The following is a 23,301-nucleotide window of genomic DNA, read 5'->3' on the forward strand; positions in this document are numbered from 1 at the left end:
GGAAAGGGTGGCAGCCATATTGGTCATCTCACTCACTAAACCAATGAGGCTGCAAAATATGTGTTTAGAATAAGTGATAATCCCTATAGTTTTTCTCATCAATCTCTTGATTTTACTTCCCTGCAGATTTATATCAGGTAAGCATGTTAAGATTTGCCAAGGTTTCTTCTACAATCTTTCCAGAGGCTAACTAAGCAAAATATATCATATGCCCCTGAAATTATGCATGTACTCCATACATTCCTCTGCATCTGTGACAGACAAATTGTGCTCCTTGGCTGTCATGTACTTAAGTCATACTACCCACTTTTGCCTAAATAGCATAAAATTCCAGCTATTTTCTGCTTTCATTTTAATCAACATCTCATGGAATTTATATGCGATTAGAATTATGATGTAGGTGGGTCTTCTATCTATTTGTTGTTTCATTGGTTAATTAATAAAGAAAACTGCTTAGCCTGATAGGTCAGAACATAGGTAGGTGGGGAAGACAGAACAGAATTCTGGGAGAAAGAAAGCTGAGTCAAGCACATGCTATACTTCTCCTCTCCAAGATGGATGCAGGTTAAGATCCTTCCCAATAAGCCACCACCTCGTGGTGCTACACTCATTAATAGAAATGGGTTAATCAAGATGTAAGAATTAGCCAGTAAGAGGCTAGAGCTAATGGGCCAAACAGTATTTAGAAGAATACAGTTTCCTTGTAATTATTCTGGGTCTAAGCTAGTCGTGCGGGAGCTGGGTGGGAACACAGCCCACTGCTCATATCACTACAGAATTACAGCCATATCAATCTTTTTAAAAAATATTTATTTATTTATTATGTATACAATATTCTGTCTGTATGTATGTCTGCATGCCAGAAGAGGGCATCAGACCTCGTTTATAGATGGTTGTGAGCCACCATTTGGTTGCCGGGAATTGAACTCAGGACCTTTGGAAGAGCAGGCAATGCTCTTAACCACTGAGCTATCTCTCCAGCCCCAGCCATATCAATCTTATTATTGCACTGAGATATGAAAAGATTTGTTTTCACTAATTAGTTTTCTATTTCAACACAGCTTTTGAAAATATTCCTCAGTTCATTGTATATATTTGGAGACTGCATCTCAGTCTGTAACTCAGTCTACAGACACAAGCATCAAAGACCTACTGATTCACACAACCACAAGTCGCATAAAAATACAAATCTGAACATTATAATGTACATGCAAAGGAAGTGGTTCTGATCTGTATTGGCCCTGTGCTTGCTGCTTCACTCTCTGCGAATTGATATCATCCTTGCTCAGTTGATTCATAGTGCCTTGCTCTCCTGATGTCCTCCATTCTTCCTGACTCTTATGCTTTTTCCTCCTCCTCTTCCTTCGAGTTCCCTGAGCTCTAAGGGGAAGCATGTATTGGAGGCATCCTATTTAGAACTGTCTGTTTTAAGGACTTTATCTCTATCTCCCCCTCTCTCTGTCTCTCTCTGTCTCTGTCTCTCTCTCTCCCATCTCTCTCCATCCATACCCCATCTCTCTGCATAATGTCTGGCTGTGGATCTGTTCCTATCTGCTGCAGAAAGAAGCATCTCTGACGATAACTAAATATGCACTGACCTATGAGTACTGCAGAATATTACTGAGAGTCATTGTGTTTCTCTAGATAGTGCTATTGGGTTTTACCCTAGCTCTCTGGGCTATCAAGTCTCTGGTTCTTGGTCACCAAAGAGTGTTGGTTATGATTTCTGTCTTGGGGAATGGACCTCTGTAGTGGCATTTCAATTACATTTTAATAAATAAAGACTGCCTGAAGATCTGAGAATAAAAAAGTCCCTCTGATCAGCCTTATAGACTAGGTTATGATAGCACCTTTAATCCCATTAGCCTCAATGACATGCATCTTTAATCCCAGTAGACACAATGACATGCTTCTTTAATTCCAGTAATCACAATGGCACTCACTTTTAATCAGTAGCCACACTAGTTTATAGAAATTGGGGGGGCATGCCTTTAATCCCAGTGGTGAACACCTTTAATACCAGCCCTATAGAGGAATATAAGACATGGGGAGACAGTTCTCAGACACAGTCTTATTCTGAGATTCCTGAATGCAGGATCGCTATTTCAGGCTGATTTCAGGCTGAGGTCACGGTAAAAGCCAGTGGCTTCCTGTTTTTCTTTTTGGATCTTTAGGTTGAACCCCAATTTCTGACCCTGAACTTTTATTAATAGTGCTTCAGACCTTAAGTTAAATAAAACATTGGTTGGCTACTCCCACAGGTTATGTGCCACCATTGCCCTGGCATATCATGCAGGAAGGACAGATAGTAGGTCAAATGTTTTGTGGCTATGTTAGTATTTATATTTCTCTTTTGTCATCACGCATAGTATTTTCCCATACCAAAGCCATTACAATGTAGGGATGAACGCTCCGTGTAAGCACTATCTTGACTACTCCAGTTCAATGAGTTGTGTGGGTGTTGTCCTCAGCTATGGAGCCAGGTAGTGAGTTTGCAGAGAACAGAACATTGTCTAAGCAATGGTCTGGGTTATTTTGGTATTTCCATGGGACCCCTCCCTGCTTCCAACAACTCAATTTGATGCAACCCAATTCAGATACTGTAAGCGTCTTTTGGTGACAAGAGATGGCCAGGTTTGACTTTGTCACACTCATTATTAGGAGACCGTATTAGGAACACCTTCATGTAAGAAGTTTGGGGGTGGAGTAAAACTTGTAGCTTGCAAAGCTTGATCAATGGAGTGGGGGTGTTGGAGCAGCCTACCTCTGGGTCCTCTCTGTGAATCTTCAGCCTGTGTTTCAGAGTTCTGCTGCAGTGAAGGGGGATATGAGGGTTTGGTGGCAGAGTGGGGTTTGTATCTTCCAGGATCTGATTGATGGGATGGATTATTGGAGCAGACTAGCTGCAAAAAAAAAAAAAATGCCTGCTGGATGGCTAGAGGAGCTGATGCAGATGAGGGAAGGGCCCAGGATTTTGCCATAGTATGGAGGACCTCACGTCTTCGTCTTCTCTGTGAATTTGCAGCCTGTCCAGCATTTACTTCTTCAAAGCCAGGAAAAAATATTATTACCAGGAAACATCAGTAAAGGCTAAATCACTACCCCTATGATGCCTAATGGGTAATAAATCAAACTCAGTTTTATATTGTACTTTGTTTCACAATCAGCATACGTAGAATGGTATTGGTAATTCCAAGAATCCATCCTGTGGGCTAATGCCCTTGTACACTGTAAATATTTATCACTCATATTGGTTTAATAAAACACTGATTGGGCAGTATTCAGGCAGGAAGTATAGATGGGCCAACCAGACTAGGAGAATTCTGGGAAGAGGAGAGGCTGCGATGTAATCATCAGTCAGATGCAGAGGAAGAAAGATGAGAATGCATTACTGGGAAAAGGTACCAAGCCACATGGCTAAATGGAGATAAGAATGATGGGCTAACTTAAGTTATAAGAGGTAGTTAGTAATAAGCCTGAAAAATAGACCAAACAGTTTATAATTAATATAAGTCTCTGTGTGTTTATTTGGGACTGAACAGCTGTGAGACAGAAACTTCCATCTACAAGCTCCCTATGAAGGACTATGTCCACCAAAATATAGGCTGCTATCAGGCATAGGGTTACATATTTTTTTTAAAAAGTACACAATCAACCTCAATGTTTCAATTACCTTCAAATTGGGTTTCAAATTAACCTTAGGAAATTGCCATTATGAACCGAATAGGGTAAATTCTAAATTTCAATACAAGATTTTTATTAGGTTATAATAATTAAGATTAGAGAAGCAAATATTTTACATTAGTTTCTGACTACAAGGAAAAGAGAAATGGATTGAGACAACCTGAGTCTCTTACTTCAGTGGCTATTATATATAAGCCTTTTACTTTTTTTTTATTTTGAGGTTAGGCAGGTGATGGTGTATTCCTTTAATACCAGCAATGGGAGGCAGAGGTAGCTTCTCTGTGAGTTTGAGGACAATCTGGCCTAAATAGTGAGTTGCAGGCCAACCAAAGGTGGAAAGAGGGACCCTGTTGATTAGCCAGCCATCTTTTAAGTTTATGAGGCAGTCTTTTCTTTTTCAGTAGCTACACTGACCCCTTGTGGACAGTTTGTGCTAATGTCTCAGGTCAGAGAAAAAACAACTGAGCTCCCAAGCAATGATAGATGTGACTCAGAGAAACTGACAAATGAAGGAACTGAATCAATCAATGATATAAAAAGATAATAATTAACTAGAAATTCTAGGTATAAACAGCAAAATTTATAAGTCGAAAGCCAATCGTAACTACATGCAGTGTGCAAAAGTAATGATATTGAAAGACCCTACAGACCCCCTCCTCAAAACCCGCAGCTAGCATGCTCCCTGGTTTGCTTTAAAAAAATTCTCCGGATCAGCAGCCAGCCTGCTCTCGTAAGAACATCCCATGTGCTTGAGAGAGCAGGATGTCTATGAGATAGGAAGACTGCAAGGCAGGATGTCAATTAGATATTACATCAACAAAGCAGGTTGACTGCAAAACAGGATATCTATAAGATAGGAACAGGATGACTTTTGCTGACACCCATGCTGAGAGAGGAAACCATTCATGCCCCCGCCTCATTCCCATAACCACGCTTTTGCTTCTGTAAACTTGCTTTTTGCTCTTCCCTATAAAAAGACCTCCCGCCAGTCTGCAGGCGCGGAAGTTCTCCGAAAGACTTTGCCGTCCACAGGTACCTGTATTTACTCAATAAACCTCTTGCTAATTGCATCCTGTGGCCTGGTCTTGGAGTGTCCTTGTTCTGGGGTCTTCATCAGAGAAAAAGTCCTCTCTGAGGGTCTTTCAATATGATATCAAAATGGACATAAACATGGTAAATCACAATATTTATAAAAAACAAGATGGGTGATTGTGACTAGAAAATCATCAGAAACAAAGTTGTTAGAGTATAAATTGTGGATGAAGATGGGCCTAAAATAAGGTGGTATCAATCCTTTGCTTCCATTTACTGACAACTCAGGGCCACTTAGCTGACTATTGGGAGCTGTGGAAGTTGAAGATCAGCGAGGTAGAGAATTAGTATTTCCGACTATGATCTTCATTCTTTTCCTTTAAGATTTATTTTATTTTAAATTATGTGTTTGGGTTTGTAAGTGCATTTGAATGCAGGCATCCAGAGAGGCCAGAGGCATCAGGTTCCCTGAAGCCAGAGTTACAGGCAGTTAGAAACAGCTCAGTGTGGGTATGGGAGTCAAACTTGGTCCATGCAAAGAGTGCATGCTCTTAAATACTAAGATATCTTTCAGGCCTTGTTTATTATGTTTTATTATTCTTTCTCTTACTTTTAAATTCATATTATTAGTTATATTTCCTGAAATTAGTGAATGCACTTCTATTGTGATTTCTTTGACCATTTATTTAAAAAATAAAACTAAGGGGTAGAAATTAAAGACAAAAACCTGAGATAACTGTGAGACTGCAACTCACCACCTCCATCTACTTCTCAGCACAAAAAGCTGTGAAAACCCAAGGCCCAACCTTTTTTCTCTTCTGAGAAACTTACTTCCACTTGTCCAGCATCTGCCAGGGAATTCCATGATAAATTTTGGCCAGCTGAATATGAACCCCACATCTCAAACCAATGCTCTACTCCAATTGGACACCAGACCCCAACATAAACAAAATTCCCATAACATTTCCCCCTTTCTGTCTAAGGAAAAAGGCATAGTTATAACATAGAAAACTATATAGAATAAGAATGATTATCAGGTAAAGTTTAAATAGAAAGAAGGGCTATTAACCTTAACTTATTATTATAAGTTAATAATGAAACTACATACAACAATTATCAAGTAAAAAATATATTGAAAATGTCCAGTCCATTTATAATTGGCAAATTGAGAGAAATTACTCCATTAGTTGTCCTCTCCTAAAGAATCCAAAGTTTCTGACCTAAATACTTTCAGACATTATTAAGAAAAACTGTAACTGTAGCAATCCAGCTTTCACCCTCATCAAAGACCTGAGAAGGATAGAGTATTACCTGAGTACGCAGGAACTGCAGAGCAAGCAACTTCCAACAATGCAAGAAATGACAGAAACAGCTGGCTGCCTGGACAGTCATCCAAGTTTCCTTTGCAACGTCGGGGCTTCCAGCTTTGACCTAAAAGCCTAGAATATCCGACAGACTTTTCTAAGAACCAGGAAATTTTAAAGACTGTCCTAGCAGTCACTTTTTTGTGTGTCTGACTTTGCCAGTTTGGACACCATATTATCAGCAGTTGAGGCAAGAACAGTTTCTTGCCCAAATGGCTAGATTTTGCCACAAAGAAACAAACTTCAATATGGAGGTTCTTTGATGCCCGTCATATTCTCTGATGTAGATCAGTACTGCCAGGAGCAGATGTATCTCATTGTTATGAAAATCCTTAGGCTATTAAAGCCTCTGTAGCTCTCTGAAGTGTTGGATGATCACCTACCAATCTAAAATATATCTCTGTATGATCTTGAAAACATACCTAATATGACTATAAATTTGATAGTTAAGAGTTATTAAATATTAACGTATATTTATTTAGTATCCTAAATTCCTTTCAAGGACTAAAACTTTAAATTACATTTTAAATGAGCTGCATAGGTACAATAATTTAAAGAAAAAAATAGAAATATAGGTACAGTGTAACAAAAATAATCTTAAATTTATATCAGTATACAAAAATATATCAAACAAAAGCAGAAATAGATATACAGTTAAAAAAGATAACTTTAACTTTGTATCGATATACAAAAATCCATAACAATGTAGATTTTCTTGAGATTAATAGTTATGTTGGGAATTAAATTAGATTCAATAATCTGCAAGATTTTTACCACCGTTCCTATTCTCCCTTTTTCTTTTGGAAAGAGATCCCTGAGTCTAACCTCCTCTGAATAGTATTTTCTTGACCATGACCAGTAACAACTTGCAACTAACCACTCTAAACAATGACAAACATTAATAATCCATTGAGTTACCAAAAATCATCCACCACACCTTTTGGATATGTGAGTGTCATGTTTTCTAAACTGTTTCCTGCTGGCATGGGGTACTGGCATCTTTAGGAGACCCTGAGAAAAATTGAGATAATTGTCAATGCTGCACAAGGAGGGTGGCCTTTTGTACTGGCAGCCCAGCTAGCTTACACCCAAAATAAAAACACAGCTTGGCCATTAGCTCTAACTTCTCATTGGCTAACTCTTACATGTCAATTTAAACCATTTCTAGTAATCTGTGTATCGCCACATGACTGTGAACCTGCCTCTGTCTCAGACAGGAGATCCATGGCATCTCGCACTCTGCCCTTCTTCCCAGCATTCAGTTCTGTCTACAACTTTTATACACATACAGTCAGCAATTCTTTGGCAACAGAAAGGTTGCAAGGCAATTTTCTCATGTTCACAAATCATTTGTAGGAGATGGATAAGAGCCAAGGCAGCAACTTGTCAGTTACTTTTATGGCTCAGGAATGCATCTGTGGCTGTGGGGTTATCTCTTAGAGGAAAGAGGTCATAAAAAGAAAAAATTAACCAAGGAAAAAGCTAACGATGAAAAGAGAATTTAGTATACTAGTCTATATTTACACAGAGTGGCTAAATAAATAAACTAAAAGTCTCTGATTAATAAAACGCGAATAAAGCAAGACACAGGAGCTCCTTTTGGCTCCCAGTACCTCTGTGGAGCCCTGCAAAACCGTGAGTAACCATAGCAACCCGAGGATGGTAGGAGGAAACATACAGTGCTGATTCTTATCAACACATTCGCCAAACGTAAACTGGCAATAAAACCGTTTTAAGTCTAAAGATTTGTCTTCTACCCTATGTGGTAAGATCAAAGGAAATCCCCTGTAATTATTTGTAGAAAATGTGGGTCCGGACACCTCTTAGCCACTCTGGCCCCTGGTATTTGAGAAAGCCATGCCAGCTCAGGGAGATGTTAAATCAGTTAATAACCTCTATCTGTTAGTTACACAAATATTGGGGCTAATGCATAAACAGTCTCCTAAGCCAAGATCTAGTATCACTAAACTGAGGTGAACGTATATAGGACGTGGTACTAGCCTTCCAGGTTGGAGTAGCAGAGTGCAGAGTCTCCCACAAGGACAGGCAGGACAAGTTCAGGGCACTTCTTGGACTCTTTAATCTCAGGAAGGCTTTGATACAACAAATCCAGAAGCGCTGCAATTTTGTCCTTGTGTATTATCTGTGAAAGTTCCGCTAGTCTATCTATACAAAGGCAGCTCATCTGCCCAAATCATCCTGTCAGTGAGTTAATTGTAGCAAACAGGCTTTGAAGTATTTTTATTGCATTGTGGGACAAAAGGTTTGACTGTCTCATTTTATTCACCAGAATTACACAGTTTGGGTGTAAGTCTTCCTACTATCAGTTCACAGAAATAATTTTGCCAGACATATATGGAACACACCGCTAAGGCTTAGGAAAAGTCCCAAAATTGTGCAGAACGGACGCACAAGAGAATTGCAGTTAGAAATCTGAATGTTAAACTCATCAATCAGAAACTGTTAATCATCAAAAGCCATGATGAATATACACCCAAGGTAAAAGATATCTGGAACAAACAACAGAGACATAGTTTCTCTCCAACAAGTAAATTGTGGATGATAGGTCTGAAAATACCCTATTCATACACAATATTATAAAATTATTAAATGATATATATTTATCATGATGTTATGATTATGTCACAAAGAACCAAAACATTTTATTAATCATTGTAGGAAGTTTGTGTAAATACCACATATGTACGTACTACAACATAAATATTACTTCATCAAACACTAGTTAATAATATCAAAAGAGCCATTATAGGAGAAAATAAAATAACAAGGGAAAAAATTACACTTTCTATAAGATGAAAGCCTGTAAATGAATCTATAATTTTATGACTATTTCATAGGATGTGCTTTCACTCTTGATTTTTAATTTTGCTGGAGGAAAAATATTTAGAATGTCTGTTAGACAATGTGTGAATACAGTTTGTTTGGATGTCTTTGAAGTTCACTCTTTGATATTGCCATTTTTGTCTTCTGTATGTTTTAAGACCACCATTCTACATAGTCCTAGAGACAATTCAATTTTAATTCTCATAGTTTTTTCATAGAGGTATCAGAAGTGATTATTCTACAGCTATATTTTGTCATGGAGCAAATTCTTTTCACAGGAAATGGAAGACTTTGTCCAGACCTCTGGAGAGCATGGTGTCATGGTGTTTTCTCTGGGGTCAATGGTCAGCAACATGTCAGAAGACAAAGCCAATGCAATCGCATGCGCCCTTGCCCAGATGCCACAAAAGGTGAGGGAAAGCAGTTCATGGGAGGTGACTATATACTAACTCTGTGAACGTCCTTGGAAGGTCTGATTATAGAAATGATGGCATGAAAAGTAAAGTTTTAAGGAAGCTCTAACTTTCCTTAGTCAAACAGATATTAAAAATTTATATTCACAACAAATGCTTCAATGCTACAGAAGGTGTTTTTTCGCTAGAGTGACTTGGAGATATATATATGTATGTATATACATATACATACATACATATATATATATGCAATGTGACCACCATGGGCACATTCTGAAATGCTAGCATGATGATGACATTGCTATCAAGAGTATGTAGACATAACCAAATTCTTCAGAGTCACTTGTTCTATTTGTTGATTACTTAAAGTCACTGCATACATTAGATTTTCAGGGGTGAGTTAATTTGTATTTAGTATTTCTATCAGAATAACAGTAAGCAGTTTTTGAAGAGTTTGAAATGCAGCATGACTCTGAATCCTACTTTTGGAATAGACTGGTTCAGTGTGCTGTTGAGAGTGCCAATAAAAGGAAGGGAGTCCGAGACCCAAAACTCTCAATCAAAATATACTGTGGGAGCCTAGGCAGGTTGGATGCTCAACTTGCTAGACCTGGATGGAGGTGGGGGTTCCTTGGACTTCCCACAGGACAGGGAACCCTGATTGCTTTTCGGGCTGGGGGGAGACTTAATTGGGGGAGGGTGAGGGAAATGGGAGGCGGTGGCGGGGAAGAGACAGAAATCTTTAATAAATAAATAAATTAAAAAAAAGAAAAAAAACAAACAAAAAAGGAAAAAATATATATATATACTTTGGGCTGATGGAGAGAAAAAGCATTAAAAGAAAAATCTGTTTTCTTGGAGTCATTCGTCACCTCTGGCTCTTACTGTGGCTGTAAGTTGACTGTGCTAACTCCATTTTGGTATCTAGGATAAATTTTGTCTTGGTGAAAAAAAGTGCCAGTAAAAATGAACTTAAGAAAAACAGTTCCAGGAAGGAAAAAATCAACAACTCAAGGATCTGGGCTCTTGACAAAGATAGGACTGACGTATGTTTTCTAATTGCATATAGCTTTTGCAACTATATACTTAGCTTGTGGTGGTGAGGAAAGAATCCTGGGACTCTCCAGTTACAATGTGGTTTTCTCGCTTATTTATAGACCCTGAGAAAGGCACTGGACTACACTTGGGCCCCTGATACTCAGATGCAGTCATTTCAATTGGCTCTAAAAAAAAAAAAAAAAAAAAAAAAAAAAAAAAAAAAACCTATGCTCTTGACTGGCCTGCCAGTATTTGTTGGAGAAACATCCAAGAGACAGGTAGAGATGGGTGCTTCCCTCACAGTGATGTCTGCATCATAAAAGATGAAACTCACGATTCTGCTCTTAATTAGTCAGAGTGATAGTGCTATTATTCAAGGAAGAAAAGGCAGAAAAAGAAAGAGTCCATAGGAATATAAGGTAAAAAAATAAAGTTTCAGATGACTCACTTTATAAAACATTCTACAAAGTAATTTTCTACGGTTCAAATTTGAATGTTTATGAGCATTTTAAATTTGTAGGTGAACAGCCACCCTTTATTCATCTACATTAATTTTTGATGGCATCCTGTATTTGACTTTATCAGTCAAGTAGCAAATCTATGTTAACCGTGAGGCTAATGCTCCATTTTATGAGATTTGTCTGAGAATTTCAACATTAGCACTTATTGTAGGCCTCAGGTAGGGACTGATTTTTCTGTCAAAGAACATTCTAACCTCTGGAGTAAAATCTTTGCAGTTCATCATAAGGATTGCATACCTACGAATATGCACAAGTCATTAGGACATAAATCAGTGTCATTAGAATTGGGAATATTTTTTAATAATAGCACTTGTGAATAGCAAATTATGTAGAAGAGACTGTTAAGAATCTTTACAAAGATTAATATGGTCAGTAATACCCAAATCTATTCTAATTCAAGCTCCCAAAAATGTCATAATTTTAGAACTCCTCGACATACCTCATAAAATGGAGCCTTTACTGCTTAACATCTATTTTCTACATTCAATAAATTTCTGAGGAAGAGAAGTGACTCAGTATGTTAAATCTTTTCAGTGCGTAGTGATCAATTCAGTCTGAATCCCCCAAACCCACATCAAGTCAGGCACAGTATTTTATGTGTCTGTAATGCCAACACTCCTATCAAAGACAAAAGACAAAAACAGAAGAATTCCTGTGGGCCAGCAGCAGAAAAAAAGTCAAATAAGAGATTCTGTCATCAACAGGAGAGAAACCAGAAGGAATATATGAAGAAATCTTTATTCCACATTTACCTTGGTGTTGAATGAGATTTTTGTTCCACCAGGTCCCACATTTGTTTAGTACTTGGACTGGGGCTTCTGCCTGCTTCCTTATCCAGCAATGCAGTCATTTCTTATTTCCTCTGTATCTGGGTCACAACTGCAGACTGAAATGTTCCTCTTCCCAGAATTCTCACTGTCCCGCCTCTGCTTCCTGCCTGGTTGCCATTGTTCTGCCTTTACTTCCTGCCTGGCTACTGTCCAATCAGCATTTTATTAAAATTAATACAAGTAACAGGATAAAAGACGATTGTTCAACAGTACTCTCCCCCTTTAAAAAACAAACAAACAAAAACTCTGAATCTAATATCCTTTGTTTAGCTTTTCTCCTGACCATTATCCATCAAAACTTGTAACCAACATTCTAAACAAAGAAAAACATACACAGTCCATTTTTTTTGAGAATGTGTGTATAGTTTTCCTGGCTATTTCCTGCTAATTGGAGGTGTTGATAATATTATGACTGGAGTATCCTGTAAAGTTTGACTATCCTCAGCCAGCAGTCTTGAATGTGTTCTGGGTGTAGAACTCAGACATCTGGGCCACCTGCTCCTATCAGAGATTTCTCTGGGGGTCTTCCTTGTTCAAACCTGATTTTTCTAACTCCAGAATGAATTCATAGCCTCTCATTTCCTGTGGAAACATAAGCAAAACCTGGTCTCCAAAGTAACATTTTTTTTACTTCAATTTTGAAGTCAAGGCATTTTCAAAATATCTATCTTGGTTTATTTCAACAACATTTATAAACAAATACCTTTTAGCAGCTGTTGCTACTTCCTTAGCATTCAAACAATTCAAAAAACTTGGTGACATAAAGAACACCCAGGGAGGAAAAGAGAGAATGAGATATAGACAGGAAAAAAAATTCCAATCTCGGTGACAATCTAAGAATATTGATTCATGTTCAGAACTCTACATGCAATTTTTCCTGCCATTGGTGTTTACATTGAGATTCTTAGAGTCCTAAAGTAAAATTGACTTATCCTTAAAAGACAATGATTGCATAGATTTGAACTCATGTAAATCAAAACCAAGAACAATAACTGAACAACAAAAGACAAACCAAACCTGAGCATGCAGAGGGAAGGTGGGTAGATTATCCTACCCAAAACCATGGAACTATGGACAATTATTAGCTTGTGAGAGAGGAAGAGTATAGGCCTTGGTAAGTCAACCTTTCTCTACCAGAAGAACACATTCAAGAATATTTGTAGAGCACAAATTGGTCTTGAAAGATTCTTTTTTTAAGGACACTGATTAGAGTGAATAGAGAAGGGGGTGCTTTAGGTAAGATTGGGTATGGGAATGAATATTACAAAATTATATTATATGACCTCCCAAAGAAATAAAGAAAAAATGTCTGTTTCACATGATGTGGTCATAGCCATTGTTTGGACAAGAGATGGAGTTCCAATGTGTAAATATTGCAGGCATATTCTGAGCCACTTAGTCTACTACAGTAGCTCTACAAGAACATAAGTTTTCTGGTGAGTTGATACAGCAGGGTTGAATATTTTATCTTAAAACCTATACTGTCTCTGCTTCAAATGCAGTGATACTTGAGAGAATGGGCCAGAAAATGAGGCAGAATAAAGGATCATGCAATAGCCAACTTTATTCAGAGAATCAGACAACATCTACTGTGAAGGTTGGGAAAGGACATATGAACAAATATCACAGTAGTTGAAGCTATGTTCAATCATAACAAGAAGTCCTGTGGGGCAAAAACATGTTTTCCCACAGAGTATCATAAAAGACAGTTTAAACATTCTTTGGATAACAACAACAAGCAGTAGTAGTTACTCTGAAGTAGATCCACTCCTATTTACTACATTTGGAAGAAGGGCAAAAACACATTCCAAGATACAATAGGATATTAAGATAAATGTAAAGCAGTTTTCTATCCTCCATAGTAATGTATGAATAAAATTTGAAAACCCATACAGTTGTGTAACTCTCTTTAAACCTGACTGTTAGTCAGACGTAATATAGTACAGCAAGAATCAAAGTCATATGATTGTTGACATTGGTCCCTCCCCTGATTTACTGATTGATCAAGAAAAGGAAGGTAAGCAGTTAGTATTTTATGGCCCTTATGGTGTAAACAAATCCATTCTAAGGGTTTATCCTTTGTGCTACACTACCTCTAGGACACAATTAAGTGGTGAAAATAAGTTTAAAGGTTGCAAATGGGGCCCACTGTGGGGGCCCACTGAAATGGTTCCACTCTACCTTGAGCAGAGTCCAAGAATTGAAGCCGATTTCTGCTGCTCCAAGGATAAGAGAGGAGTTTTGACCCAGGGAGTGCCTGCTTACAGGTACTTTGTCTAGAGTGTAGTCACTGCATGTCCTGCCTAAAACATCAGAATGCTTAACTCAGGAAATGGTGACTTGACATCTGAAGTATTGAGGCAAGTAATTGTTCTATTTCTTCTTTGTGTCACGTTAAATACGTCTTTGGCCTTCTTCCCCCTTTTTTGGATTAAGGTATATAAACATATGGAAAATAAACATAGACATATTCTGTATTCACTGAAAAATCTTCCTGCTTCTATCCTCCATCTCCGTACTTCTTTCGTACCTCTGCTCCTCCTACCTAATTTTTCTATTCCATATGCTACTCTCTACCCTGGAACAAGCAAGTACCATCAAGGCTGAACCCCAAAGATACCACCCCAACAGATGTCACCCGAAATTGTGGCTATGACAGTACACAATATACAAATGCATCTTTAAATTTAAAATTAAATAGCTGTAATTCTTCCTTAAAACTTACGATAAAATTAAGAGCTATATAATGTTGTCTCTCCTTTCAGAGTTTTATATAGATTGGTTAGGTCATAATTAGGCATTCATAAAGTGGTATAATAATTTGTGAAAGACATTGAATGCTTTGAAATTGTCTAATGGACATTTGATGAGGAGGTGGGATGTTGCTTAGCAGTTGTTCTAGTAACTAGTTGCCCCAGATATTACAGTGTCTCATTGCTGTACTTTTTCAGGTATATTAATAAGCCCATATTTATGTAGTATATCCTGAGTAATGTCACTAAGATTTTTATAATTTTTGAATCTTATTTAAAACCTAATTCGTACTTATGTACTTTTCCACATGGGAATATAAGTCTTATACTCCCTTGCATCTCTTTTTCTAGTCCTTTTCCTTTTTGATAACCCAAACTTTCTATTATAACTTTCATTCTGAAGAATGGATATCATCAGATGTGGGAATACAGATCTCTGCATGAGTCCATTGTACAAATATCTGTATCAAAATTAATCACAACACGAGTAACATAAGTCTAGAGGATTTCCGTTATGACTTCTGGGCCTATACATTGTAATTTTGTAGCATTCATTTAATCTTTTACAACTCATAGTTTCCAACCCCATCAGGGTTGAATTTACCCCCCCATAATAAACAATTTAGGTGGCCATTATTCCATGGTTATAAAAGAAACATCAGTCCCATCATGACTAATTAATACTGTAAACATTTTCCTTTTATTTTTAAATCTAATAATGGTTTATCATTTTTCTTTTGTAGGGTGCTTAACTCTATATACTATTACTTGTATTGAGTCCTTACTCACAAAGCATGACTCTTTGTGAAGGGCTATATAGACAATACTAATAACGGCAATTTTTCTTCTGTCTTAAATGACCAATTTGTAGGCACTGCAATGTCCCCTGTTTAATCTCCATCAATAACTCCTGCAAGAACTATGATTGCATTCATAGATAAACTATTGCAACCCCATAAATGCCCAACTGTTTGAGGCAGTATAATTCCCTGGTATTGACACTGAAAAGAGGAAACAGCAATACTTTAGGGCAAGGACTACCAATAGCAGTACTTTCTTGAATAACATCTTGTAACAAAAGACTAGATTGATTACAATCTGAAGTCTGGAATCAATGTTGTTGTTTCCGCATCCAAAGCCTTTTATTTTGGAGGGCCTTTAGAGAACCCCTCAACATGTTTCCCTGTTGTTGACAGGTATTTTCTACTGTTGCCAGGCAATACATTTCCATTCTGATAATAATTAGTGCAACATTTCTTAACCCAGTGTTTTCCTTCCTTGTATATAGGGCATAAACCTGGAGTTCATTGATTCTAAACTTTTGATTATAGGGGCAATTTACATTGCATCTTCAAGTGACCATGTTGCTTATGTTTATTTTTGTATTGCATAGATTTCTATACCAGATAATTTTGCTCTGTTTGTAGATCTATACATTTCTAATAAGCTTCAGAAAATCCATCACCTACCAATACCTACTCAGGTAGGCATGGGCACTAACCATTCTTGGATTATGCCTTGTTTAATTTAAGGTAGGTCTTCTGAATCTTGCCACAGCCACTGTGATTCATATGTGCAATGGTTCTAAATGTCCAGAGAATATTGTTCTGCACCAATTGTCCACTACTTCTGGCCCTTACAACTATGTTGTACAATCTTACCATTTCCTTCCATACTTAGTCATTTCTGGAACATGCCAATGGAATGGCTGGTTTCACTTTTCCACGTTTTCTTTGCTTTCCCAACATAAGGTTACTACTTCTCATGAAATGCTTACAAACTGGTAGTCAAAGTGTTTATGCCTTATTGCAAATATACTATAAAAATTTGGCACAGAGTTTAAGTTGGTGAATTTTATGCACATCAGAACATCAACATTATTACAAAAATCTTCCATTTTTACTATGGGAGAAATAATGATCAGCTATGTAAATTAATGTTTTCCATTCTGTTGAGAAAAAAACTCAGAGAGCAGCCACATAATGTCTCTCACTAAAATGTTTTGTGAAATATTTTAGACTATTCTAGAATCTATGAGCATAGATAATTGACACACAGTCATCACCTCCTGGCTTACTGAAAACACTTCATCATAAAAGAGACTTTAAACATACTCATGTAAAAAGAGAGCAATTAAATTAGCCTTCGCTCTTTTGTCCTTCTACATATTGATGGTGGTTCAATAACAGGTTTGAGCAATGCAAGTTATATTTTAACTTCTAGGCTAATTCCTTCTTAGTTAAAGCACAAATAGTAACAGAAAGGGGCACACTGTGAACAGAAGGACTTTGATTCTCCAGGATGCCTATGAAGTGGATGTCTGCTCTGCTGCTCCTGCAGATGACTTGCTACTTCAGATCTGGGAGCTGTGGGAAGGTGTTGGTATGGCCAATGGAATACAGTCACTGGATGAATCTGAAGATAATTCTGGATGAACTTGTACAACGAGGACATGAAGTGACAGTTCTGAGACCTTCATCTTCTGTCTTTCTTGATCCCAAAAAAGCATCTGGTCTTAAATATGAGACATTTCCTACAACCACCAATAATGACAAAGTAGAAAAGTTTTTTACTGAATGGGTCAATAGGTGGATATATGACGTTCCAAAAGATTCATGTTGGAGATATTACCCATCGTTTAACATACTATTTGGGCAATATTCTGATTTTATTTTAAACCTTTGTAGACAAGCAGTTTCAAACAAACAAGTTATGGCAAAACTAAATGAATCTAAGTTTGATGTTGTTTTTTCAGATGCTATTGGTCCCTGTGGTGAGCTGATAGCTGAGGTACTCCAAGTACCCTTTATGTATAGTCTTCGCCATGCTGGTGGCTACGGATTAGAAAAGTTTAGTGGGGGACTTTCAATCCCTCCCTCTTATGTCCCTATAATTATGTCAAAGTTAAGTGGTCAAATGTCGTTCATGGAGAGAGTAGAAAATATGATATGTTTGTTATATTTTGACTTTTTCTTTGAGTCATTTCCTGCTAAGGATTGGGATCCATTTTTCAGTGAAATTTTAGGTAAGTTGTATTTTTCATCACAAGGGTTAGGGCCTAAATAGCATTGCTCTGAAAAGTAATCTTAGGCAGAAATATGTCGTTTTGCTGAAATGGTTACCAGAAATAATATTGTGTAACAATCTCACGACAGCATCATTTCCAAACCTTCATTTTAAAGACTACTGAAGTTTGAACCCAAATGTATTTGTTCTGTATTGTTGGCAGTCATAGTCTCTAGTTTAAATAAGTTAAGTCCCAATGAAGCAAGAGCAAAAATGCCTATTCTAAAACTTTCTAAGAACATTCCAGATAGTATTTGTAAATATTTCTAAAAAGAAATACATATCATTACACTGCTAATCCAAATGAAAAGTAGAGACAGATGCAAAAAATTCTTCCAGACATAAACCTCATAATTCTCTTAGAAAACCAAGAGTCAAGGAATAGCCAGTTTGTTATAGAAACAAACATGATTCCTGCAAAAACTTGTGTCCATAATTAGCTGGAATATTTTGACTCTAGATATAGAGTGTTCCTTTATATTTACATGTGTTTTCTGAAGCTTCAAAGAAGAACAAGGTGCATAGCAGTACATAGGGGCTTTATGGCTTCTACAATGAACAGAACTGCTAAATTGTTGAGCTGGCAATGCAATAGCATTTCATCTCAGCTCAACTTTAACATACATATATTTTGTAAACCACAGATTAATTATGATTTAATTGCATTTATGAAAAACTTAATGTATTTGTTTCATGAATGTCTACTTTGCTTCTTTGAGTAATTTTATTCCAATATTTTCAGACAATATTACTTTATTCACGTGACAACACTTTCATGATCATTGTACTCTTCCACCCACAACTCTCATTTGTCCATTTAGGAAGACCTACTACTATGGTTGACACAATGAAGAAAGCAGAAATGTGGTTCATTCGCTCCTACTGGGATTTAGAGTTTCCTCGCCCAACCTTACCAAACATTGAGTTTGTTGGAGGACTGCACTGCAAACCCGCCAAACCCTTGCCTGAGGTAAATTTTTCTTTTAGTTTAGCTTTGTGTGATTTTACTTCATTTCAGTAAAAAATGGTTCTGCTTCATTTTTTTTTAGTTTTATTCCAGTGAATAAAATGTGGAGAAAAAAGAAAATCTTGCCAAAATATGCTCAAGATTAAAGTACTCACAAACCTATGCATTTCTTTTATTTATAGACTCCTCAGGAGAACCTTGAGGAAACATCATAATTCAATGCTATAATAAGGGATGCTTATTCATGCAAAATTTGTCAAGTGACTAACATACAGCTGAATAATTTCTGTTTTGTTTTTAAGTAAATACATATTGCAGCATGTGTGTAAATATATATAGAGAAAGTAAAATTTGTAAGTACTTGATGCAGCTTAAATTTTTTCATAAGATAATTCCTGGTATATTTCTTGCTCAAAGATATGAATATACATAATGCACATCCCACGAGTACAGGGTGATTAAGACAGCAATGATTGTCTTATGTGTGATTGATCATTGGCACTTATTGTTTTTATAATACTTCATTTCTCTCTTATTTTAGTAGCAATTTGAATAGCAGCATTTCATCTGCGATTGATTTTCAGTAATAAAATTATTTCTGTATCCACAGGAAATGGAAGAGTTTGCACAGAGCTCTGGGGAACATGGTGTTGTGGTGTTTTCTCTGGGATCAATGATCAAAAACACAACACAAGAAAAGGCCAACACAATTGCATCAGCCCTTGCAAAGATTCCACAAAAGGTAAAATCCCCATGGAAGGCAATTATCTACTTAGTTTACTAAAGTCTGGAAAGGGTAACACTGGAAGGTACCTTTATGTAAAATCAAATATTATTATTGCCCTTAGTAAAGAAACAAAGATAAAGATAGCAGATTGTACAGAATGTGTTTTCGATGACAATAACAGTGACATAATCATTGTGATCAGAGAGAGAATTATGGTGAGTGAGTGCAATCTAAATCTCTCTTGTCTGATGATATTGGGAGCAAAACTACACAAAAATAATAAATTCTCAGTAGTTATTTACTCCTTTTTCTTGAGCCTTCTTTGAATCTAGACATTCAGGAGGAAATGAAGTTTTATTTAAAATCTGTATTAGCAGATACTGAAAAATGTTTGCAGTACATTAGTAGACTTCTAGACCTGCTGTAGCCATCTTGACTTCCCAGGTTTCCCTTCTCTCTTTATGAGAATGCCGGACTAGGTTTCATTAGTTACCACTCAGAAGACTTTTCAAAGAAAAAGAGAAAACAGTTCACCATCTCAGTGCTTTTTTAACATGTTCATTGATAAAAAAGAAAGGAAGGATTGGCCATTCTTGAATCTGCCAAAGTTAAAACAGGACAATGTAAACGAGAAGATGGGATGGTCCCTGTCCTTCTGGTGAACCACACACAGTCAAACATTGTCTATGGCACTTTGTCTCTAATCCAGAAGAGTAAAGTGTGTTTCATTTAGAAAGAAATGGGACCTAAGAGATAATCTAGTAGAAATAGGATTGATGCCAGAAAAGGTCCAGCTGACTCTCTTCATAGGGTATATGAAGATAATTTACCACATCTGAACTTTAATCTGGAGTATGTAGGAACTAGATTTTACTTTCCTATCCAGTGAAATCTCCCTGTAATAACTCATGCTGGTTTTCCCTGAGATCCTGAAGAAAAGTTTAAATTTATTGTGGCAAACAGATATTGAACATGTAGGTGAAGTTCGCATTTACAAGGGTGGTTTAGGATTTCTAACATGAGCACCATTTTGTGCTGTGCCCGTGGAACTGCTTGGCATTTCACACAGTGCATTAATCCTGAAGTGCTTTGCCATCTATCATATGGGTCGGATGCAGCACCATTAGGATATTGAATGCTTTCTACAGCTACTGGCACTTATGAGCAGCACAGCAGGGTCCTTTCCCACATGAAAGGAATATCCAGTCTCAGTGACAGTGATATGACTCGTGTGATGAAGTGCTCTGCACTTCCTGTGATTCCTAAGTAAAACTGGTGCCTCAACTGATATGAGCAATATGAGACTTAATTTTTTATTCGTTCAAGAAATTATGTTAGTCTCTCCCTTGGTTGTTATTTTCATGGTGGGAGCAACATGCAGAAGGGTCCAAGCAAGCATGAGGAGCTTTATGCCCTATGGAAACACTCTGCCAGCTACTAAGTCACTAGTAGTTAGTAAAAAACTTAAACACATACACTCTGAGATTATGGCCAGAATGGGATTGATTGATAACTCCATTTTCTGATTATCTGTGGTGGTACCTTTTCCAAAGCACTAGTAAGCAGAGAAAATTGTAAATATGGAATATTTGCTGAAAATAAATAATGAATAATGAAAAATAAGTATCAAACTCTATTAAAAGAACATAGGACAAATGAATATAAGTAACATCTGCAGTTGTTTTAAAGTGGCATAAATTTAAGAATGGAAAATTAGAAGTATTATAGTAAATACACAAAAAGTTTAATCATTCTTCCTTGCAGCTGATTTATGAACATAAAAACTTTTCTTGAACATATTTTTGTTTCATTAACTCTCTCGTGTGTGCACATGGAAAATCATGATAACATTCGACCCAATTAAATGTAAAGAGAAACATAGATGGTGTTACATACTCTGCTTCATGTTTTGATAGTTCTTAATGTCTAATATTTTTTACCTGGTTTCCACTCCAGAGATAAGAATGACATTTAGCTAAGCACTGTCTAATTTGTAAAACATTATATTTTCCGTTTTGAAATCTGATATAAATTATTGTCTAACCTCTAACAGGTGTTTTGGAGGTATGAAGGTATGGAACCAGATACCTTAGGTCCCAATACCAGGATTTTCAAGTGGATCCCCCAGAATGACCTTCTAGGTGAGACTCTGGGAAACAAGCACTGAAATAAGAGTCACAAGCTGAAATGCGATAGGAAGCAAACTGGTTCGTTATAGAAAAGTCAAAAATAAAACCAATTTTTAAATATATATTGCTTGAAAGAGATTGGAATGTGAGCTGGCATTTGAATTCCAGGAACAGAATGTACATTGTGAAAGAAGCTGCCACTCACAGGGAGCATTCTATACTTACCTAGGCTTTTACAGATTCAATTTACCTTTTCTAAAGTAGGAATTTTTCAAAAATGACTAAGAAACACTAATGATCAATGACAAGACTGCCCATCATAAAAAATTTACACTGTTTATCATGCAACAATGCCGAACTCTTCTTTTTGGTTTTTGGTTTATTTTTTTTTTTTTTTGAGATCAGGTTTCTCTTTAACTTTGGAGCTTGTGACACCAGGCTGGCCCTGAAGTCACAGGGATCCTCCTGCCTCTGCCTCCTGAGTGTGTGATTAAAGGTGTGTACCACCACGCCCTGACTACAAAACAGGACTCTGGTTGCCATGGTATTCCTGGATCAATACAGCACTCTGGTTGTCATGGTTGTCCTGATGCCCTTAAAAGCCTTGTGTCAGACTTAGTACATGTGTTAGTTATCATTTTCCGTCGTGAAATACATCATTTCTGAGAAAATTATATGTAAGTAATATATTACCATCATTTTCAGCCTTCTTTCTCCTATTGCCCTCTACCATTTTATCATCCTTCTAAGTCCAATTTTTGTTGCTTGTTATTTACACATGTTTAGGGTTGACAATGGAATACTGGATAATAGATCAGGGATGTCATACTGGAGAAACCTAGCTCTCCCCATCTTGACAGCCATTGATTGTCCACAGTTTTTTATAGAAATAAGTGTTTGTGAAATTTTCTCCATCTATATTGGCAGGTCAACAGGAGATGTCATGATGCAGGTCTTATTTAGGCAATCACACTGGTGAGATTTCTTGGATGCAATACCCCTATAATATATATATATATATATATATATATATATATATATATATATATATAAAGCAACATCATATATCAGGCATCCTGATCCCCTGGCTCTTACGTTCTTCTGATACCTTTTCCAAAATGTTTCCATAGCCTTTGATTTAGAAGTTGTGCTGCTCTGGGTGTACTTACTGGCCTTGTGTATCCAATGATCAATTATTCTCTTCTTTTCTGACCAGCTGTGGATCTCTGCAATATTCTCCACTTTCTGTAATACAAGATTTTTTATGACTTGTGAGAGCTACAGTTACCTGTAGTTATAAGGATAAATGCTAATAATGTACTTAGAAATTATACTTGTTTGGATAATTGACTTGCTTTACAGCACCACACATGAATTTCTTACCACTGAGTTGGCCTCAAATCCAAGGAGACTTGGATTTATCTTGTTTATTCCTAAGATAAAAGTGGCACCATTTTGGCCAGGCGATGGTGGCGCATGCTTTTAATCCCAGCACTCGGGAGGCAGAGGCAGGCGGATCTCTGTGAGTTCAAGACCAGCCTGGTCTGCAAGAGCTAGTTCCAGGACAGGCTCCAAAGCCACAGAGAAACGCTGTCTTGAAAAACCAAAAAAAAAAAAAGTGCCACCATTTTGCTATTATGGATATCTTGACATGCCATAGGTCTGATAGCTAATATAACTATTGATTACATTTCTCCCTAGAGATCTTATGCAGCTTTTTCCAATACTATGAAAGTCTGCAGAGAAGAAGTTTCCAAATCAATTGCTTCTCAATTGCTCCAGGTCCTAGGTCTGGAGTGTATAATGTCTTCAGAGATCTTATCTTTTAGTTCTGGGAAGCAATCGAGGACAATGGCTAGAGTGTATGTTCTTTAAAAAGAGTCAAGGACACTCCATCCTCATCAAACGAACAACTAAAAGTGAAGTTTTCCAT

General features: G+C 37.0%; 1 protein-coding gene across 2 annotated transcripts in view; it reads left to right on the forward strand.

The window, feature by feature from the left end:
• The first annotated feature begins 16,758 nt into the window (after window positions 1-16,758).
• The window catches only part of LOC142832275 (UDP-glucuronosyltransferase 2B7-like), a 29,331-nt gene continuing 22,788 nt past the window's right edge, over window positions 16,759-23,301 (forward strand). For both annotated transcript variants that reach the window (XM_075942644.1, XM_075942643.1), the window contains exons 1-4: window positions 16,759-17,504; window positions 18,367-18,515; window positions 19,123-19,254; window positions 21,293-21,380. In XM_075942644.1, the coding sequence (XP_075798759.1) occupies window positions 16,781-17,504; window positions 18,367-18,515; window positions 19,123-19,254; window positions 21,293-21,380 (1,093 nt within the window). In that variant the 5' untranslated portion in view covers window positions 16,759-16,780. The remainder of the gene's footprint in view (window positions 17,505-18,366; window positions 18,516-19,122; window positions 19,255-21,292; window positions 21,381-23,301) is intronic.

This window comes from Microtus pennsylvanicus, chromosome 12 (genome assembly GCF_037038515.1).
Source record: "Microtus pennsylvanicus isolate mMicPen1 chromosome 12, mMicPen1.hap1, whole genome shotgun sequence".
NCBI classification, from domain to species: Eukaryota; Metazoa; Chordata; class Mammalia; order Rodentia; family Cricetidae; genus Microtus; species Microtus pennsylvanicus.